Source organism: Chanodichthys erythropterus, chromosome 14 (assembly GCF_024489055.1).
Source record: "Chanodichthys erythropterus isolate Z2021 chromosome 14, ASM2448905v1, whole genome shotgun sequence".
Classification (NCBI taxonomy): domain Eukaryota; kingdom Metazoa; phylum Chordata; class Actinopteri; order Cypriniformes; family Xenocyprididae; genus Chanodichthys; species Chanodichthys erythropterus.
Window position 1 is genome coordinate 15,301,425 of NC_090234.1, and position 23,913 is coordinate 15,325,337.

General features: G+C 36.3%; 1 protein-coding gene across 1 annotated transcript in view; it reads left to right on the forward strand.

Moving 5' to 3' along the window:
- Positions 1 to 390: 390 nt before the first annotated feature.
- The window catches only part of slc4a10b (solute carrier family 4 member 10b), a 76,600-nt gene continuing 53,077 nt past the window's right edge, over positions 391 to 23,913 (forward strand). Inside the window, exons 1-3 of the mRNA XM_067410660.1 lie at positions 391 to 431; positions 10,316 to 10,345; positions 23,369 to 23,450. Of these exons, the coding sequence (XP_067266761.1) occupies positions 411 to 431; positions 10,316 to 10,345; positions 23,369 to 23,450 (133 nt within the window). The 5' untranslated portion in view covers positions 391 to 410. The remainder of the gene's footprint in view (positions 432 to 10,315; positions 10,346 to 23,368; positions 23,451 to 23,913) is intronic.

Here is a 23,913-nt window from a genome sequence, read left to right on the forward strand (position 1 = left end):
TAATAATAATAATAATATATATTTTTTGTGTGTTCCAAAGAAATAACCAGCCTATTACTTTAAGGCTATTTTAAACTAGGTATTCAAACAAGTGTTTGTGTAACTGGACTCTCCCCCACTTTTCCCTAGTAGTTATTTGTGCAAAACGTCGCTAATCTCTCTCATAAGGCCCAGTCCAGATAATTTACTAGGCACTATAACATAATGCCCCCTCCCCTGTGGAGTGAAAGACCTGCTCCACTACTGCGTCACACAGCAGCTCCATGCGCCCTTATGAGTGAGCTCGGTAGTAATATCACTGCACTAAATATGTGAGCACATCATCGGCGACGCTACACGCAGTACGCACTACACGCACTAGATCTGCTCTACAGGTACAGAAGATGGACGTGAAGGACCAAGGCGCACAAATGGAGCCTCTGCTGCCCGCGGTAAGACGCTCCTTCAGCCGTTATAACGCAGCGAATGCAGTGCACTACATCTGTCCGATCAGGGATCGTATGTTCTGATTGAATGGATGTGTGCGAGACCTTGACATAGACGGAATGGCTCGTGAGTGTTTTGCGCATCTGCAATTCGAAGGCGTCACGCATGTTACTGTTGCATTTTACTGCATTGCATGTTGCAGATCAGGACGGATTTTTTATTTTTTTTATTAACCCTCGAGGGTCTGTTCTGTGACATAAATGTGTGTATTTACATGTTAAACTTCAAGATGTCTTGACAGGATGACGATCTTGATAAGAAAGTTGATTTAGTGAACTTAAGCAAACTCACATATGAGAAATAATATATGAAATCAGAACAGATTTTTTTTTTTTTTATAAATAAAATGAAGTCTTCATGACAGTTAAGTATAATGTTCCTGCCAAATTCTTCTAAATATTACTGTGATGTGAAAAAATTAATTAGCCTTATATTAAAAAGGAAGTATGTACAATATAATACAATACAATTTTATATATATATATATATAAGTATATTTAGTATATACTTATATATTACAATTATTCCATCATTTTATTACACTCAGTCATTGTATTGCAGTAATACAGTAGAGCTATTACTGTATTACAGTAATCAGAATTCATTAAATCATCATAATGCCATACATTTTTAAAATAGGATTAATCATGCAAAATATTATTATTTTTGTTCTTTCTTTTTGGGGTGGAACTAGGAGGCACCTTTATTCATATGGTGCTTTATACAATAAAGATTGATTCAATGCAGTTTTACAGCAATAAACAGAATTAATGATGTAAACATCATATAAAACAAATTCAAATTCAGCTGTTAAGCTCTAAACAGACAATAGTGTCATTATTCAGTTCAATTCGATTCAGGTTAATAACTGTAAATCAATTATAAAATGAGTTCAATTCAACTATAAGCAGCTCTACAGAAGACAATAGTGTCATTATCTAGCTCAAGTCAGCTCAATGTTGATTCAGTTTAGTTCAATAACCTTGTAAACTTCATTAATGAAACCGCTAAAAGCAGCTCTATATAAGACAAGTGTCGTTATTCAGCTTGATTCAGTTCAGTGTTAATTCAATTGAAATGTTGAATTAAGGTGAAATCAATTTAGTGACATTTATCCAATTACTATTAACTGGCACATCTCTTAATGTTAGATTTCATGTCTTCTCAATATAAATTGCAGTAGATGATAGTGTGTGTTTAATCCAGGATCTAATGATTCTCTCAGAGCAGTTTCGACAGCTGTCGGCGTCATTTTAATTCACAAATCAGATGAGAGCCGCTGTGACTGGAGATTATCTGTGACACTAGGGCAATAGATCAGGCGATGAGGTAAAGGCATTTAACAGATGTTTTGTAATGATTCTCAACTGGTTTTGCTTCAGGACTTCAAGTTTACATCAATTGGCGCCCCAAAATGTTTTTAAGATCAAACATTGATGATTATATTCATTTAATGTAGAGCTCCACCAGTTGAGGACCACTGATCTAAAGTGGCTTTCAGTAGATTCTGAGATATCCACTTAATTAGGGGTTCAAGTGTGCAGTGCTGAAACCCTGTTTTAATTGTTAAAATTTCCAAGGATCAGCATTCTCCCATAAAAGTGATCGGGCAGACTGAACTGTAAGTCGTACAGACTTGAAACTTTGAAAGCTGCTAGTATTCACACCACCTACAGCAGGGCAGGGGTTGGTAAGTTCGGTCCTAGAGAGCCGCTGTCCAGCAGAGTTTAGCTCCAACCCTGGAAAAAACCCTCACCTGCCTGTAGCCTTAATAATCCTGAAGAGCTTGATTAGCTTGTTCAGGTGTGTTTAATTAAAGGATTAGTCCACTTTTAAATAAACTTTTCCTGATAATTTACTCACCCCCATGTCATCCAAGATGTTCATATCTTTCTTTCTTCAGTTGAAAAGAAATTAAGGTTTTTGATGAAAACATTATTTTCCATATAGTGGACTTCAATGGCCAGTTCAATGGCGCCAGTTTCTTTTTTTTCCATAAGTAGAATAGGGAAGGCGTAGGACATTCAGCGTAAGCTTTTTGAAGAAAGCGGAAACGGGGAGTACGTTCAAGGCGATATTTTGTGTTTATAAAGCATAAACGGTTGTATTTTGTTCGAAAATGACCGATCGTTTCACTAGATAAGACCCTTATTCTTCGTCTGGTATCGTTTAAAGCCCTTTGAAGCTGCAATGAAACTGTCATTTTGACCTTCAACCGCCTGGAGGCCATTTAAGGCCACTATATGGAGAAAAATCCTGGAATGTTTTCATCAAAAACTTTAATTTCTTTTTGACTGATGAAAGAAAGACATGAACATCTTGGATGACATGGGGGTGAGTAAATTATCAGGAAAAGTTTATTTAAAAGTGGACTAATCCTTTAAGGTTGGAGCTAAACTCTGCAGGACAGCAGCTCTCTAGGACGGAACTTGCACAACTTCACCAAGGCTTGCCCCGATCGGCCTGAGGGTGGTGCTACAGAGGTCAAAAGTACGAAATTACTTAACTCCTAAACTGTTATGCTCAAGTGTCTTACATCGTTGGAATCCTCGGACAAACTTGATCGTCGTTCTGGTGAAATAATTGGGTATTTTGGGATTTTTTGAAAACCCTACTTTTGACAACTGGTCCTAGGTTTTTGGCCTGATCGGAACCAAACCAGTGCAGTGAGATTCTCTGGAGTCTGATTGTCAATAGTTATCAAAAAAAAAAAAAAAGATTCACGTTCTCTAAGGGCCGTCAAAATGTTCGAAGTGGGCGGAGCCACTTTTACTAAAATGGCTATAACTTGTGAACGGAATGAGATATTTTCACCAAACTTGGCACACCTATGTAAGAGCTCATTCTATGTTTGCAAGAAAAAGGAAGTGGTGACTGGCCACTTGGTGGCGCTATAACAGGAAAAAACATGAAAAAACAAGCCTTTGTGTTTTTCACGTGTGTAAAGGATTATGTATCGCACGATTTTTCACACACACCCACAACATTCACACCACATGGTAGAACTCTTAATTCTGAGCAACTTTGCCTCTAGGACCGCCGCTGTCCATTGAATGTCCAAAAAAACCCCCAAAAAACAACCCTATAGGTTGTTTTTCAAGCACCTTATTACGACCTATATTTACGTTTTAAAGTCATGCACCCTCTAGCTGGCGTAAAAATAATGATAGTGTCGTGTTACATCTGTCGTCATGAAATGACTATGACTGTCGTTACCAATCAAAATGCGTGTTCATTTAAATGCAATGTGTGGACTTTTTACACCATTTGTCCTATTTCCATTTAGCAAAATTCATTTTTTTTATTAATGACTACACCCACCCCACCCTTAAACCTACCATTAGTGATTTAGAGTGCATATACACTTTATGAGCACATGCGTACCCTGGGATCGTGAACATGATTGCATATTGTTATATATTGCAATGCTCTACCATTTGAGCTACGCAAAACCCAAAATATGATGCATAAAAGGGAACAATGCCGATATTGTCGATAGGGGTGCAACTTTAGCAAACGCTCCTATGGGTCGTATTTCAGGGAAGTGACAAACGACCTATATAGGCATATTGGTTGGAGAACATGTTGATAAAACCACTGCGGCCCAATTTTTGGGACTCTCTAGGTCAATAGTTATCAAAAAAAAAAAAGTTAAACTTTAGCCTTTGCATAGCTTTAGCAGGGTCATTTAGAAAATAGGTGTGGTCAAGTCTACCCAAAAGCCAATCATTCCTAAATGAAAACTCTTTCGCATAGGTGAGCCCATGTGGCACATGATTCTAAAGAAGCATGCATATTTTTATAGTCATCAGGCCATAGGTGGGGTTATAGCTGGTAAAAAAGTGTAAAAACCATTTATTTCCTATGATAAATTCCCTGTATTGGCTGGGAATTGACTGGAAAAAAGACTTTCCATCTATGATCAAGATGGTTACAGGCTTGCTAAATAAAAAATAATACCTTTTTACGCATGTGCATTAAAGCCTTAAAGCGCTTGAACCCCGATAATTGTGGCTTGCAGCTATATTTCTCAGGTATAAATGGAGCATATGTGCATAGTTAAATGTAGAACATCAAAACATTAATTCTCTCTAGTGTCTGGGTTGATAAACCCAGCAAGCTTCACATTAACAGCCCAGATCTTTGCTCATAAAGCTGTACTGGACCTCATGCTGGCTGGAGTGTCTCTGACAGGCCTAGTTTTATCAAGCATAGAGCTCATTTGCACTTGTCCAGCTGCAGTGGACTCTATTTTTGTTTGACGTGATGAATGGCGGTCCAAGCTTGGCTGTGGTTCATTTCTGAGAGTGGTTGGTGACTGAGCGAGCCGAATAAGTTTCTGAAGATATATTTCAGAAAATATAATTTAAATGGTCTGATTTGCATTTGCATTGCATTATGTGATTTCAGCCCTTTAAATTATATTTTCTATTGGACATTGTTGATATTTGAAATCAGCCCAAACAAACCCAGCCCTCACTTCATTGCTCCGCCTCCAAAACACCTTCCAATGCTTTTGTTTTTTCCAAAGCTCCCTCTTGCTAATTCTGTCTCCTTGACCGTCATACGCCCCCTAATGATGATTGGTTAGACGTTTGTTGTCGACTAACTTACAGTGTTGTTGAAAAATTACATACCCCACCTTTAATTTATACCTGGAGAGTGCAAGAATGCATTGAAGAGTTTAATGTTAGTATACTATTATATATTGCTAAAGATTTAGAATTAGACTTAGTGTAAATCTTTAAGATGTTAGTGAGATGGAAAAAAGCAGCATTGGATTCAAAGTCCCTTTAGACCAAACCCAGTGACCCTGAGCCGCTGAGTGTGTTTGTGTGTGCTGGAGACTTGTACTTCAGTACAAGTAAAATGTAGAATGTGTACGTTTAATCATCCAAGCAAGCAACTCTAATCACTTCAGAACGTTTCTTTTCATTATTCATCCAGTGTTGGCAGAAAAGGAGCTTTTGAATGACCCTGAGTGGGTTTGTGGTTTAAAGCACCTTAGCACATGTTTAAGTAAGGAAATCTGAGGTATCAGAGTTGTTTGTGTGATGCTGTGTCACTTTCTCAGCACATGTGATTTAAGGGTCAGTGATGTGATGCTCTTTCTGTCTAGATCTATTTCTATCATGACAACTCTCTGAGTGTTTGGCATGGTAATGGATATGGCAATGTTCATATTTTTGGCGGAATAGATCTTCTACGTTGCTGCTGCTGCAGAGAAAGTACGAGATTTGCTACTGCCAATACATACACAACACACCGCTGCTGTACAAAACAGCATACATGAATTAGATCTATAGAGGTGGAGCATGGGGAAGGTGGAGGGTTTCTGAAACTGCTACAGCAAAAGTGATACTGATCAAGTATTTGAAGGCTGATACAGCAGGAACAAATCAGCTGTGCCCTGTAGAGAATGATGTGATTGCAAGCAGATTGAAATGAACATTTTCCCATGATTTACTCACCCTCAAGCCATCCTAAGTGTATATGACTATCTTCTTTCAGACGGACACAATCGGATTTATATATATAAAAAATATCCTGACTCTTCCAAGCTTTGTAATGGTAGTGAATGGCCAAAAAAGTGCATCCATCCATCATAAAAGATATTCACACAGCTCTAGGGGGTTAATAAAGGCCTTCTGAAGCGAGGCGATTGGTTTTTGTAAGGAAAATATCCATATTTAAACCTTTATAGACTAAAAATACCAGCCATTTTCATTTTGGGGGGAACTATCTCTATCAGCCTGCGCCATCTAGAGTTTCATGACATTAATTTGTTCAAAAATATATTAAAACGTTTATTTATACAGACAATGACTTGATTACACCTTAAAGAAATGTTGTTGAATTAAAATTATTTTATATATTTTTAGGTTTAGGTGATGTAATGGTCCAGAGATCATATTAAAGAAAAAAGGACTCACTAAAAGGCTGAATTTCTGTTAAATAGTTTGGTGTAATTATTTATTTGGGGGGGAAAGCAGTAAGTATTATATATCATTTAATATAAATTAATTAGGTTCTGTTTTTGTCACGGTTTTAGGTTCACGGTTTCGGTACGCTTGCAGTAGTTTTCAGGTACAGAAATTGAATAAAGTAATCAAATGTAAAACAGCAATACATATAATCTTCACTCTATAAATTAAATAAAGATGAATCATTATTAATTAAGTTACAAAAGCTATTCAGTCGAGAGCAGTGATTTCCTTGTCTTTTGTTGTTTGATTAAAGGTGCCATTGAACGTTTTTTTACAAGATGTAATATAAGTCTAAGGTGAACCCTGAATGTGTCTGTGAAGTTTCAGCTCAAATTACCCCATAGATTTTTTTTAAATCATTTTTTAACTACCTATTTTGGGGCATAATTAGAAATGTGCTGATTCATGTTGCGGCCCCTTTAAATGTTCGCGCTCCCCGCCCACGGAGCTCGCGCTTGCCTTAAACAGTGCATAAACAAAGTTTACACTGCTAATATAACCCTCAAAATGGATCTTTACAAAGAGTTCATCATGCATACTGCATGCATGCGTCAGATTATGTGAGTATTGTATTTATTTGGATGTTTACATTTGATTCTGGATGAATTTGAGGCTCTGATCCGTGGCTAACGGCTAATGCTACACTGTTGGAGAGATTTATAAAGAATGAAGTTGTGTTTATGAATTATACAGACTGTAAGTGTTTAATAATGAAAATAACGACAGTCTTGTCTCCGTGAATACAGTAAGAAACAATAGTAACTTTAACCACATTTAACAGTACATTAGCAGCATGCTAACGAAACATTTAGAAAGACAGTTTATAAATATCACTAAAAATATCATGATATCATGGATCATGTCAGTTATTATTGCTCCATCTGCCGTTTTTCGCTGTTATTCTTGCTTGCTTACCTAGTCTGATGATTCAGCTGTGCACAGATCCAGACATTAATACTGGCTGCCCTTGTGTAATGCCTTGAACATGAGCTGGCATATGCAAATATTGGGGGCATACATATTAATGAGCCCGACTGTTACGTACCAGTCGGTGTTTTGTTGAGATTCGCCTGTTCTTCGGAGGTCTTTTAAACAAATGAGATTTATATAAGAAGGAGGAAACAATGGAGTTTGAGACTCACTGTATGTCATTTCCATGTACTGAACTTTTGTTATTTAACTATGCCAAGATAAATTCAATTTTTAAGGGCACCTTTAATATTAAAAACTCATACAGACAGCAGGAATATTAGGGCTGCTGTCACTTTAACACATAATCCCTCCAGTACGCTGAAACTGAACAGATGCGTTCTTTCTCAAGTGTTTAAGTTCACTTAAGACATAGGATACTTGCCATGATGGGTTCGTTGACATAATTTTTGTGTGAATTTGTCCGTTCAAGCACAAGACTTGAAAGAGAACTCAATATTTGCACGCTTCGGACGAGTGCGTGCTACTGAGAACCATTACACCCCTAAAATTTAACTTTAATAGTAGTATTTTATTTAAACTTTTGACTGCCAAATCAAAGTCAGTGTGGTGTTAGCTATGCAGGGTCACGTTTTGAAGTCATGTGACAAAAAAGCAAAACAGGAAAAGGACCCCTGTAGACTCTCATAATTGTGTGTTAAGGTCAGTAACTTTCTTTAAAATATCATATATTTTGACCTTTTTCTGTCGTGGCAAGGTTAGTTCAAATAATATGTTAGATTAATGATATTCATAATTTAAAAGGTCATGATATTTGTTAAAAAAACTTTTGATAAAGATGTGTATGTCTTTTTACCATGTAAGGAAATTATTGAATGGTCATACTAAAAATGTAACTTGCATTTTGAAGTAGATATGTCTAAACTCGACACACATGATGCGGTCTGGTATCACAGGACAATATAATGATGGCTTTTTCAAAGCTTTCTGCTAAGACAAAGCTAAGCTTTATTATTCAGATTACACTGAAAAACATTTTCCGCTCAGCGTGAGTCAAAGCTGCTTATTATTGCTTAATGGAAAATAAACAGTGAGCTGTACAGAGACTTACATCTGTTCATAGTGATTATGTCCCACTGAACCAGGTAAATTGTGCATCCAAGACAATGATAGATGAGAGCCAATTATGTGTATTGTTTGCACTAATCTGTTGTTGTAGTCTAGAGCTTGTAATCTCGATATGAATTCAGTGAATGTACTGATATGTATATAGTAGAATAAAAATATGCCCTGAGTCGTCTCCCTCTGTTTTTGGATAATCCGCTAGAGATGCTCATGTAATGGCCTTTAGCAGAGATTAAGCATGTACAGAAGGCTTCTGAGATTGTTTTAAAACTAATTGGTGCTCTTTGGATATCCAGGATTATTGTGTTTGAAAGGCAAGATGTCCTGGTACCTCGTCTGTTAAAAATATCCTACCTTTTCTGGGGTAAAATTAGACCCAGAAGAAATCTGCTCCAAGCGCCAGATATGTGCAGCTTTAGTGCCTGTAAAGGTCCAACAGTAGGTGGTGTGTTTAAATGCACAATCAGAATGAATCCAATCCGATTTCTGGACATTGTGTTTATATAAACCCTAAACGATTCACTTAAACGCATAATGTTTCATGTATTCCGAACGAATCTGCCTTGCTAACATATATAAAAAGAAAGCTGACTTTTATGTCAGAAGTAAGCAAATATTTAGTAAATATTCAGTCTCGTCCACTGAGCTTGTTTGTATGATACAAAACATATGTAAACATACAGTGTACACATCATGGCATTGCAAATGCGTACAAGGTATTTTTGAAACCAACTGAGAATGATTCAAGCGTTTACATGCTTATTTTTTTCCTGTTGATTGGATTATTTCAGGTCAACACACCACCCAATCCAATTGTAATTTCATTCAGATCAAACTCAGTTGGATTAGATGAGGTGTTACATGGAAGATTTCAGTCCGATTGAGCCATAAATCTGATTATCTGAGTGCATGTAAATGTAATTAGAGGTGTGTGATTGCTTTCAGTTCAAAGTTATCATATGATTCTAGTTCATATCTGAATGCTCAAACTATACATATGGTGTCAATTTAATATGCTTTTGTTTAGCACAGTTTAAGTACAATGAATGCATGCAAGCGGCACTTTTTCAAACTTTGAAATGCTTTTGACCGATGTCAGTAGTGTTCGCCAATCATTTGCATACAGTTAAGTGTTATGCAACTTTTTTGACTCTTTCACCACTTGCTGCGCACTGCTGTCAATCCCACAATCCACAGCCTGTGACTAATGTCCCTTAGAAATGAACTGAAAACACTCGCTTTGCACCAGTTCACAAGAACGGTGAGATTCACAATAGTTTTTAAGTGTACTGTAACTAAATGTTGATCAACAGTTTAATGGGTTATATCCCCAAAACAATCCCTCAGGCTAGCAGATTACTGTGTGTTTCATGAAAATAATTAGAGGGGGAAAAAATGATGCATAGTAGGGTTAATCGAAATAAAACCGAAATCATGATATGGCAGTGTGATTATCAAAGGCTGCAATTTAATTGAATAAATATTGAAGCATGGCCCTGTGCAACAGCTCATTATTTTTTAATTATAGTAATATTTCTTTTTTTGTTTCGTATTTGGTAATTTTTATATTTTTATTTAATAGTGATAAAATAATAAAATTAATAATAATAATAATAATTATTAATATAAACTAATAACAGTGAATATAAAATAATAATAAACAAGCACAGCAAACCTGAATTTTTAATAAAAATCACATTTTAAAGGTACTGCATGGAAATGACATGAATGTTATCTTTAAATATTTCTCAATTTTATAGAATTTAATGTTTTCATCTATTTTGCAGGTGGTTACCTCTCCTGGAAGACAAAGTGTGGTGAGTAGAAATGTTTAATACACTTTATATTTTCTGATGGTTGATATAATGCCAGAATCGTGTCACATACTGGACTGGATCATACATGGATGGATTGGATTGACAAAGAAACTGCCAGTATATTTTGATTTGATGGTCCTGGAATGCTGTTCTAGATTCTGTAAGCATAATTTATTTGTGAATACTGATAGAAACAGATGCATGATTGGGGAAGGACAATTCACTGCCATCAAAATGTAAAAAAGAAAAAAAGAGCACAGTATGCTTGATCTCCTAGTGCAGCAGTTTCTTCCTCATGTTGTTTTTCTCAGAAGCGGCTTATGCATTCAGACAGCACTGTAGCGTCTAGATACCAAAAGGTCACAGATGTTATAAATCTGTCATGTGTCAAAGGACACTGCTCCCCACATGCTCATTTGCTTCTTTTTTACAGGTTCAGAAAAGACCTTGAAATGTCAGAGGTGCCACAATGCGTAGTTACAGTATATATCGATATAGGTATAGATATATAAATATAGATTTATATTGCATAAGCCAAAGCATGTTTTAAATCATTCTCCTCTGATCTTAAAATGCAGCATTATTAGATGAGCTGCATTGGCATTTTTGGGAGGGTTTTTATTAAATTATTCATTTATGTATTGTTTTGGTAGATTGCATATTATTAAGGGAGGAAAATCCTGCTACGCAGCAGCAAAAGATCAGTGAAATGCATCACACCAACACTCAAATCGAATCTCTTTTGTTGTCAGAGAGCTTTTGATCTGCTTCTATATTTGTTCTGAATCTGTGTTACACAAGATAACGCCTGTACTAATGTCAGACAGAGGCAGGAAAAGGTGAAGGATGAATAGTTTTCAGAGTATTGCTTTTTGTTCAGGATAACATGTAATTTTTAAAAATGTGTTTTCTGGAACAGCCATGGAAATACATTTTTGTAGTTATGCTTTTTTTTTTTTTATCATTTCACATCGAAACATTTTTAGAGTGAATTCTTTTCCAGTATTTCTGTACCTTAAATAAACAGTAACGCCAAGGTCATGTGTTCAATTCCCAGGGAATGCATGAACATTCCCATAAACACAATGGGCCCCATCATACACTGAGACGCATGTGTTTTGTTAGTTTGCTGGTCTGAAAACGAGGTGTGTTCAGGTGCATTGTTGGCGTGTTGCTATTTTGAGGCAACTGAAAACAACTGCGCCACTGACCAACTGAAACCTGCTCTGAAGTCAATGGCGCAGTATTTTTTTGTTATTTAAAGGGTGTGTTAGTAATATGCGCCTATATGCGGGTGCACAACGTGTGTACACTTTGCTTGTCACACACAGGGACGAGCAGCAGCACACAAACATGCCAAATATTAAAAATAAAAGTATTACAATGTAAAAGATTATCATTGTGTACATGATGATAAAAATGCTTTGGTGGAATCCTGTAGATGGTCTGCTCACATGCTTTAACTTCGTGCATGACCAGATCCGTTTCCTAACTATAAAAGTATTCAGTTTTTCTGCTTGCAAATTCCGCCATGTAAGTTGCAAATCCGCCGTGGCATGAGCGCAACTGGCTTTTAAAGGGAATGGGAGATGACGCTCTGATTGGTTTATTGCACGTTATGCTCAAGACACACCCATGACTCATTAAGAGAATAGGGACAACCCTTTTGGACTATGCGCCTGGCCCGGCAACCATTTTTCCCGTCATTAAACCAGCAAAAGTGGATTTGGACTGACGGTATAGACTGCGGTCTTTAGTCTCCTTGTTACACTTCCCGACTCCCATGCTGGCGGACCCGGGTTTGAGTCCTGCTTAGAGTGGGTGGTTCAAACAGGAAGGTTTACAAATGCAATGTAAGTCACTTTGGATAAAAGCATCTGCTAAATGCATAAATGTAAATATTTTCATTAGCTCTGTTAAATACGGAAGAGGATTAGGGCCAAGCAATAATAAAAAAAAAAACATCTCGAGATTAAAGTTGTTAAATTTTGAGAAAAATCTCGTTAAATTTCGAGAAAAAAGTTTAAATAAAATGTTGAGAATAAACTCATTAAATTACGAGAAAAACTCGTTAAATTTCAAGAAAAAAGTCGAGATAAAATGTTGAGAATGAAGTCATTAAATTACGAGAACAAATTTGTTAAATTATGAGAAAAATTTTATTTGTTGTTAATTTAACAAATTTGTTCTCGTAATTTAACGTTTTTTTTCTCATAATTTAATGACTTTATTCTCAACATTTTATCTCGACTTTTTTTCTCGAAATGTAACGTTTTTTTTTTTCTCATAATTTAACGAGTTTATTCTCAACATTTTATCGCAACTTTTTCCTTGAAATTTAACGAGTTTTTTCACGTAATTTAATGAGTTTATTCTCAACATTTTATTTCGACTTTTTTCTCGAAATTTAACAACTTTAATCTTGAGATGGTTTTATTTTTTTATTATTGCTTGGCCCCAATCCTCTTTCGTAGTTAAAGGAATAGTTCACCCAAAAATGAGTGTGTGTGTGTGTGTGTGTGTTTGTGTGCGTATGTCCAGTCCAGTATTGTGCTGCAAACATCATGTCATCAGTAAAATCATGGATACATATATATATATATATATATATATATATATATATATAATACACACATCTGTGATGTCACAGCTCAGGCTAGACAGTGAAGGGATCAGCATGTTCATGATGTTGTGTTTCTCTGGCTCTAGATTGATTAGTCTGATTAGTCATATTTTCGGCTGAAGTGATTGGCTCAACTAGTTCTTCCAGGTGGTCACATGCCAGCCAAAAACTGCCACTGAGGAGAATGAAAATGCAGATAGTTCCAGGTATATTGGACCTCCTTGGTGAGAACTGTGTGTGAGAGAGAGAGAGAGAGAGAGAGAGAGAGAACAAGGTCAGGCCTCTTCTGACAGGTCAGCAGTTTACTCCCATCATGCCTCCGGGGAGGAGGCGGGCAGAATACAGTGGTGCAACACCAGGAGGAGAAACAGTTCCTCCCTATGAGAGAGTGAGACAGTGCAAGATAAAGACAGTGTAAGTTTGCATGTGAGAGATGGTGCTGATGTCACTGCTGTAATCGCTGGAGTAAGCTGTGTGTGTGTGTGTGTGTGTGTGTGTGTGTGTGTGTGTGTGTGTGTGTGTGTGCATGCGCTGAAGTTAGAGATCAGTGGCAGTGCATGCTGCATGAGGTGAAACCGTCCTGACTAATTCTGGAGCTGAACAGAAAGACCTGGGATATGCAGAATTTGGATCTTTACAGCCGACTGGACTCTCAGGTATGACCGGGATGCTTGTTTTACTGTAGTTCAGGTTTTTAGCAAATTCTGCTGCATGTAAAAGTTCTAGGATGCAGTTATTGAAGTGTTAATATTGTCAGATAATATGCATTAGTCATATGATTTAGAGGGTTCATGGTTTATTTATTGTGTGCATCCCTGCATTGTTAACTGTGTGCAAATTGCAGTAGTGCACTACAGAATTGTGGGTGATGTAGTCCGTCTGTTTAATGCAGCGAATGCAGCACTGTTTTCTGCAGGCTGAATGTCATTGATCAGATGCGGGTTAGTGCTGTGGAGGAGGGGCGCCGAAGCCTCGCTGCACATTTAGAAGCAGGTCAGCGTGCTGCAGATGTCGGCCAAGACCTCCCGTGAATCCAGCACAGATCTCTGACACTGTCAAGCTTCATCCCTCGCTTTCTCTCTAGGACTAGCCTACTGTATGTGATCACGAGTTGCATCACATTCTCAATTATACAGACACACTTTATTCTACATAGAGAATTTTAATGCATTATTGGTGTGTTCTGGACATGATCCAAAAGGTTCTAACCCTATAAAGCCTACTGTATATTTGTTACACAAAGGCCTAAATGATCAGCATGATTAAAACTTTGCTGAAAAACCTGTTGCACACAATCTACTACATACCCTCTGTTGTCTGATTGATAGTTTATACTTTATAGCAAGTAAAAGGCCTGTTAGTATAATTGTAAAATGTCTCCCTTCAGCTTGTGGTTCACGTGTCTTTCTGCTGTGAAATATTACTGATTTTTATCAATTAAATGTAAGAATAACTTTTGTATTGTTATTAATATTTCAAGATGAACACTTACTTGACTGAATAATTTTTTTTTGCATCATATCTTTTTTTTTGTAAAATCGTGTTAAAATGTGATCATCAGGCTTTTGAGTAGGGTTTATTTGTTCATCTCTCAATCATCTTTGTATTGCATTGCATTATATGTTTAAAACTACAAAGTTCTGATCATAAAAATAAACATTTAAACAATCTGACTAAGTACAGCTAATATTTATATGCATTTTATGTAAGTACTGTAGTTTGCTATACTGTTATAAAGATCTCATTGATCAGAATTTCATCTTACTATTTGGCCATATAAATATCAGCATTTGCACCAATTTGATTATTTTTGCTCAGTTCGGGCCTCTGATTTTTTTCCTCCTCATGTATGAACTCCGTATTTTCACTATATCATACTATATGAGCAATAAAAGCCTGATGCATCAAATATCATACTTTTTAAGCATTATGTGGATATTCACTGAACACAATATAATAATTAATGAGTTATGCAACAACTGTAAACCTGTAACAATACAGTACGCTCAAGTTATGCAATATATACTATATATCAGATGTGATTGTTTATAACATTGCAATGTAATTTAAAGCGGTCCTTCATTATGATTTCACTTTTTTAACTTTAGTTAGTGTGTTATGTTGCTGTTTGAGCATAAACAACATCTGCAAAGTTATGACGATCAAAGTTCAATACAAAGAAAGATATTTTCTTTTAAAGAAATCACTTTTTAAGGACTACAACAACGGCTGGTAGGGACTAGAATGAGCTTCTTCCTGAGTTGGTGACATCACTAACCCTAAAATTTACATAAACCCCGCCCCCACGAACACGAAACAAATTGTCAGTAACACCGTTACTGACAATCCTCATTTTGGCTGCGTGAGATTCTCCAGCTTTGTTGTTGTTGAGCAACCAAACTGTTAAAGCTCTGCCCTCTTCTGGAAAGGGGGCGGGGAGCAGCAGCTCATTTGCATTTAAAGGGACACACACAAAAACGGTGTGTTTTTGCTCACACCCAAATAAGGGCAAATTTGACAAGCTATAATAAATGATCTGTGGGGGATTTTGAGCTGAAACTAAACTCATGTAATATAGCAAATCTCAACTGCTTGATTGCTTGTATCATCTGAAATTGTAAGTATATTATCACACAGCTCTAATCTGCTAAATGCAACTGTAAGGCATGAATAAATTAAGACATTATAAACCTTCTGTAAAGATGTGTATTGTGAAAAGTGCTATACATATAACACTGACTTGACGTAGTAAAAGAGCTCGTCTGTGGGCTCTACTACAGCATTTACTGCACTGAACGGCCCTCTATGGATTTGTTCTGCTGCAGCTGATAGTGATATTCTCCTCCATCTGCCACTTTCAGGATGCTCAATATGATTATCTGCTTCATCCAATTAAATCAATGCGAACCATCACGGGACGTTCGCTGATCTCTCCCCTCTCTGACTGCCCTCATGCTGTTTTAAAGAGATACTTCACCCAGAAATGAAAAGTCAATCATTTACTCACAGTCATGAATTCTTAATTTGTGGAACATGTTTTAAAGAACATTGGGGAACAAACAACATTGGACCCCATTGACTTTCATTGATTGGACAAGAAAAATGAATTTGCAAAATATCTTTTATATAGTCACTTTGGATAAAAGCTTCTGCTAAAAGAATAAATGTAAATTTGATGGCATCATAAATGTGTTCCTAATAGTTTTAGATCATCCAAATTGCCAAATTGTAAAAGCATCCATTGTGGAGAAGCCAATCCCATAATTGCGATTCAATGAAAAATCTTTTAAGATGGCGGACAAAAGATGTAGATTATAGACTTTTTATTAATGCAATGTATCAATAGTACTTCAATCTAATAGTTCAGTATAATTAAAAATTGAATATTTGAGAATACTGGACTGAGCATTTTTATTGTATGCTTAGAGTATTGAGCCATTGAAATCAAATGAAATTGTGAGTTGCATGGAGTTGTTGCCTACATAGGGTGATCCAAATCAGTCACTAATGATGTTGTGTTTCTATAATACTATATAAATGTCCACTCTATAGAATGCCACTCTTGGACTCGGCATCCCAGCATGCTTTGTTTTGTGTTTTGGCAGTTCAGTGTTGAATATTACTTTGCCTCGAAACTTTGAGTTTATCCTTTCACAAGGTTTAAGTGCACAAAAGTCTTTTTTTCCCTATGACTAATAGGATTTCATGTCAATTTGTGTCCATTTTTTTGTAAACAAGCATTAGAATTAAGCTGATTGCTCTTTCTGTTATTTGGAGGGGAAAATCCAAAGTTCTTTTTCTTTAGACATTTCCACAAAAACGAGATTATATTCAGGAATAATGGACCTGTATACTAAGAAAACAGGAGCTGTAATTATTCAAGTGTTATTTTTCAGATACTTTTGATGCTAAAATTATACCAAAGCGGTGTCTTTCAGCCAGCTGGAATCTATCTGATCCACAAGAGAATAGTGATGAAAAACAAGATGGTGACTTATCTTTCTGTTGCCAGACTTTTGATTATCTGTCTTCATCTGGCCAAGAACTGAAATGTCTGTCTGACCGACATGCTAACCGGTCAATCTTGGTTTCTTTTGTTTTTACATGCAGTTTCTTTATAACCGCCTGGTACCTTGTAAACATGACTTTGCAGCGCTGTGCTGCCGGCAGCATTGATCTGAATGTCCAGGCATCCTGAAGCATTGGGTCAGTTACATGCGACCTGCACTGTTTATTGATCGGGACAGGAAAGGGCTTATTTTAAGCACTTGGAACGGTCAGTCCGTCTCAGTCTGTTGACTACAGGATGCAGAACATATAGAGCTGCTATTTATAGTTGTCACGCACAGACCAGCTTTGTGAGACACCCACATTTTATTGCTCTTTAAAAGCTCAGGGGTATAAATAGAGAGTTTCTTAACTTTGTCTTAGATACACTACCAATCAACATTTTCAGGTCACTTGGTGTCAGTAGTAATTAAAGTGCCCCTTTTTTGCTATTTTAAAGGTTTCTAAGTCTCCTACAACAGGTTTACATGCATCCAAGGTCCAAAAACACTTTAATTTTCTCATAATATAGATTACACATCACCTCATTTCTCAAAGAGTCTGAAAACGGTTTGTTCAAAGATTCAGTCTCTTTAAACTCCTCCTTTCCGAGAGCCTACCGTGCTCTGATTGGTCAGATGGCCCAGTCTGTTGTGATTGGTCGACCGCTTACAGCATGCATCGAAAACGATATGCCTATATCTGAATTTCAGCTCTGGATCTTCTTCAGTGCTTGATACACAGTGAAAATAACAGTAATGATGGCGTCGGTTTTACCATATCGGTTCCAGCGCGAGTCTCATCCTTTTAAAGTGCAACAAACAGTGGATTTGCTTTGGCAGCGCAGAAAACTGCATCATGTCAACAACACAAACCAAACTTTTCCAGTCTCAGCTACAACTACAGTATTTAAGGATGGGGGAAAGTCAGGGTTGCCAGCTTTTCACAACAAAACCCGCCCAATTGCTACTCAAAACTAGCCCAATCGCGTTTCAAGGGGGGTCCTCTGGTAAAAATCGCATTTTTGGTGGGGTTTCCCTGGTAAAATTAGCATTCCAGGGTGCTAAATATCATGTTATTGGGGTCGCTTCAACCTGTGGACATAAAAAACAACCCATGGAGACAGTGTTAAAGTAGCTCAATTCCGCAGGAAAATCATGGGCTTGGCAACACTGGTCAAAGTAGATGTTGTTTGCCGGCAGCCAATGAAGACCATAGTCTGGCATTGTGCAAATCTGTTACAAACTTACATAGATTCAAGCAGGAAGTGAGACTGGAATTACTGACGACTCATTTCAGCAGTTCAGAATCGACTCTTTCTTTTAGGAGACAATAACTTTGTTTGGCATGCACTTTGATCATTAAAACTTTGCAGACCTTTACATTCACAGAGAGCTATATTACACAATACCTGAAAAATAATAGCTTAAAAAGCATAATAGGGGCAGTTTAATGCTTTTATTCAGCAAGGACACATTAAATTAATCAGAAGTGACGGTAAAGACTTTTAGAATGTTATGGAAAAATTTATATTTCAAATAAACACTGTTCTTTTGAACTTTTTATTCATTTTTTATTTTTACTTGCCTCAAATGAACCTGCGTGTGTGTGTGTGTTTTGTCTCTTTACAGGATTATAGTGTAGGATGTGTGTAGTTCTCCACACAGAAGGAAAGCGTGTGGCGGTTTGGTCATAAGAAGTGAGGATTCTGGATAAAGAGATTAGACCTCATGCAGATTACATGCTATTCATATTTTAGGCAAAAGGCACTCGTCTGAACGAACGCCTGTGTGTGTGTGTGAACATGAGAGAGGTTATATCTGAACCTCATCCTGTTTTAATTAAATCAAGACTTTATTTATAATTACAAGCTCAGAAAATCATTTATAGTGGTTAATAAAGGAATAAACTACAAGATACAAACTCGCTCACAAACCTACGTTTTTAAAGCACACAACAGTTTCAAAATTCATATTTGAAGAAGGACTACACAAGTTATTTAGGACAAGATAAACACACACATACAAACACATGGGTTTTTATTGAGACAGTTTTATACTGTACAAACTGTATATTCTGTTCACTGACCATAACCTTACCCACCACAGAAAACTTTCAAAAAACATCACTTAGTATGGTTTATAAGCTGTTTTCCTCATGGGGACCAAAAATGTCCCCACAAGGAGAAGATATTGCCATCATTGTGGACACACACACACACACACACTATTAGCTGCTCCTCGAGGTCCTGTGAAACGTGACTTTCAGCTGCTGAAGGTGTTGAGATTTAGGTTGGACTTCAGTAAACTACTGTCAAACCTGATGAAAAGATGGAAAGAAACTCAAATGATTTGCATCTCATTTACATTTTTTTTTGCATTTGGCAGAAGCCAAGCAACTTACATTGCAGTCAGTTTATGCATTTTGTGAATTAAATTGATCTAGTGCCAAACTTTTGAATTGAGATCAGAATGAAATCCAATGTGAAATCAAAATTTTAGCCTATTTAAACTCTTAATGCATGTTTCTGATTTAAATAGCATCTTTGATTTGAATGTCAGTAGCTAAAATACTGTTCAGAATGTCTGATTCATTGAAACAGTTTGATTAAAAATTGATTCAGTGATTCATTTCTATCATCACTCAAAAATGTGGCATTTTTCAAAATGTTACAAAGCAAATATTGCTGCATATTACTATTGATGCAAATAAATAAATGTTATTTTGTTCCTTGATTTCAATTTTATTTTAGTTCTTACATTATTTTGAATCAAATCACAAATGGCTCTTAAAGGGTTAGTTCACCCAAAAATTTAAATTCTGTCATTACTTACTCACCCTCATGCCGTTCCACACCCGTAAGACCTTCGTTCATCTTCACAACGCAAATTAAGATATTTTTGATGAAATCCGATGGCTCCGTGAGACCTGCATAGCCAGCAATGACATTTCCTCTCTCAAGGTCCATTAATGTACTAAAAACATATTTAAATCAGTTCATGTGAGTACAGTGGTTCAATATTAATATTATAAAGAGACAAGAATATTTTTGGTGCGCCAAAAAACAAAAAACGACTTTAGTGATGGCTGATTTCAAAACACTGCTTCATGAAGCTTCAGAGCGTTATGAATCTTTTCTGTCGAATCATGATTCAAACTGCTGAAATCATGTGACTTTGGCACTCCGAACCGCGGATTTGACACGCTGATTCATTATGCTCTGAATCTTCCTGAAGCAGTGTTTTGAAATCGCCCATCACTAAATAAGTTGATAGTTTTTTGGCGCACCAAAAATATTCTTGTCGCTTTATAATATTAATATTGAACCACTGTACTCACATGAACTGATTTAAATATGTTTTTAGTACATTAATGGATCCTGAGAGAGGAAATGTCATTGCTGGCTATGCAGACCTCACTGAGCCATCAGATTTCATCAAAAATATCTTAATTTGTGTTCTGAAGATTAACAAAGGTCTTACGGATGTGGAACGACATGAAGTAATAAATGACATTATTTTAATTTTTGGGTGAACTAACCCTTTAAGTCATTCAGAGAAGATACACATACTACGGTTGAAAAGTATGAGGTTGGTATTTTTTTTTTCATTTATTATTATTATCAATGTTGAAAACAGTTCTGCTTCATATTTTTGCAGAAATCGTGATACATATTTTCCAGGATTCTTTGATGAATGAAGTTGAACAGGTCAAAAGAACAGCATGTATTTGAAACTATAATAATATTTTATAATAATGTGAAAGTCATTCCTGTCATTTTAATGATCAATTTAATGCATCCTTTCTGAATAAAAGTTTTAATTTCTTTCAAACAACAACAACAACAACAAAAATCTTACTGACCCTAAACTTTTGAATGGCAGTGTAAACACACACACACATTATATATATATATATATATATATATATATATATATATATATATATATATATATATATATATATATATATATATATATAATATCCTGAATATTATTTTATCTCCCAGTGTGCAACAGTAGTATTGTATGTTTTTTACGCTCTTATGTAATTGCTCTGAGGGTTGATCTTGGCTCTGCACCATCTGTTTTAATTCTGCATGTTTCTCAGTAATGAGGCGCTAAAACACCAGCTCGTTGCGATTATCAGCTGGCCAGTAATGCTGTCTGTCGAGGACAAACGCACTGATCCAGCCTACATGCGTTATGTCTTTATGCCACATTGACATGAAGGGAATCTTGACTAGAACCTGCTTTAACCCAGTTTATTAGACCAGCAGCCATTCTTTTAAGACACACTAATTAAAGACTCCCCCAAGAGCTCATTATGACACTAATTAGTTTTGTGCAGAAGCTGAGTGATGAGTAATTGTATACTAATTGTATTTCTGCATGAAATATAAATAAGATAATGAAATGAAGTTTGTTATATTCACATTATAACTCAGACATCTTTTATAAAATGCACAACTGCTCTTTCATTAATAAATGATTTAAATTACAACCAACAGTCATTCTCAGCTGTATATATTTTTGAAGAAAAGCTATGAGATACACCGGTAATGATGACACGAGGAGACGTGAGTGGCTCTGCGCTGATGTCTAACATGAGCAAATTCAACTTGACATTTACTTGTATGCATTTGGCAGCCGCTTTTTTTTTTTTCAAAGCAACTTGCATATTTTCATTTATGCACTACCATTGGTCAGAAAATGATTTGTTTTATTCAGAAAGGATGCATTAAAGGGGTGGTTGATTATAATTTCACTTTTTTTAAATTTTTAAATGGTTGTAACTTCTTCCTGAGTCTCTCCATCAGTGTCGACTCCGGTTTGAACAATGTACGGCTGAACACCGTTACTGACAATCCTCATTTTGGCTGCGTGAGATTCTCCAGCTTTGTTGTTGTTGAGCTGTTAAAGCTCCGCCCTCTTCTGGAAAGGGGGCGGGAGCAGCAGCTCATTTGCATTTAAAGGGACACACACAAAAACGGTGTGTTTTTACTCACACCCACATAGGGGCAAATTTGACAAGCTATAATAAATGATCTGTGGGGGATTTTGAGCTGAAACTTCACAGACACATTCTGGAGACACCAGAGACTTATATTACATCTTGTGAAAAGGGGCATTATAGGACCCCTTTAAAATGGTCATTAAAGTTTTCCTTTGAACTTTCTATTCATAACAGAATCCTGAAAAATATGAAGCAGCACAACATTTATAATAATAATAAATGTTTCTTGAGCAGCAAATCATCATATTAGAATGATTTCTGAGGGATCATGTGACACTGAAGACTGGAGTAATGATGCTGAAAATTCAGCTTTGATCACAGGAATAAATTACATTTTAAAATATATTAAAATAGAAAACAGCTATTTTAAATTGTAATAATATTTCACAATATTCTGTTTTTACCAAAGACTTATTAGTAAAATAATTTTACCAACCCCAAACCTTTGAACGAGAGTGTACATTTGATAATTTCATGCATTTTGTGGTGTTTGATATGAAAATGATATGATAAGATTATTTATTGACCATGATCTATAACTGTCAAAACATTATGAAGTTTTTGCCTGTTTAATATTACTGTATTTTAAATGTTAAATTGCTACAATTTCCCCTTTTTTACCATTTTATATAGATTATTATTAGTAGTAGTATTTACACGTTAATATGCATTTTATTATGAATATTATACATGCTTATGCTTATGTATATTAAAGAATCCCTGGCTTTTGTCCTGTGGTAATGTACTCATATTGACACCTGTCCAGTACTGGCTCTTTTACACTGTAAGCAAAGGTAAATTTAGTTCTTTGTTGAAGAACATGGGTCGGTTTGATTTCATGGAGAGGCTGCTGCTATTGGCTAGATTAGTAACCATGGTAACTGTCTTGTGGTTGGACTGCACTTTCGTTCCCATAATAAGCAGAGAAATACATTGAGGAACTGGATGGAAATAACTAGATGGTGTCCTCAAGCAATCTTTGTTTTTTCAAAGCAGTGCATTTGTGTATCATTATTTTCTCACTCTCATGTCATTTCAGACCTGTGGAGCTCAGCAACTGTACAACAATGCCCTAGTTTCTCAGGAGGAAGCACTCACATTATTCTTCAGAAAATGTTCAAAATTATAGTTCATTATTCACTCAGCTTTGCAGTGTTTGGACAGCGAGCATCAGATGAGTGTGTGTGTGTGTGTGGTCAGTACAGTGAGTATCTGTCTCTATGACATGCTGGGACAAATGTGTCTGTCAGCGAGAGACGCATCCATTGCGCCCTGTCACTCTGAGACAGACCTTTACACTGACATCTCTCTCTCTCTCTCTCTCTCTCTCCACACAGAGGAATGATGAGGAGGCTGTCGTGGACAGAGGAGGCACTCGATCCATGCTTAAGGCTGGACTGGAGAAGGAGGAGCTAGAAGGTAAATACACACACACACACACACACACACACACACACACACACACACACACACACACACACACACACACACACAGACACACACACACACAGACTTTGTTGCACCAAATTCAAATTTGAATTTGAATTCTAAGGCAGCACTGCATGTACACTAGTGTTCAAAAGTTTGGGGTCAGTAAGATTTTAAGACTTTTATTCAGTAAGGATCCATTAAATTGATCAGAAGTGACAGACATTTTATAATGTTACAAAAAACTAAATGCTTTTCTTTCTATTCATCAAAAAGTCCTTAAACTTATCATGGTTTCCTTAAAAATATGAAGCAGCACAACTGTTTTCAGGATTGATAATGATAATAAATGTTTCTTGAGCAGCAAATCAGCATATTAGAATGATTTCTGAAGGATCATGTGACACTGAAGACTGGAGTAATGATGCTGAAAATTCAACTTTGATTACAGGAA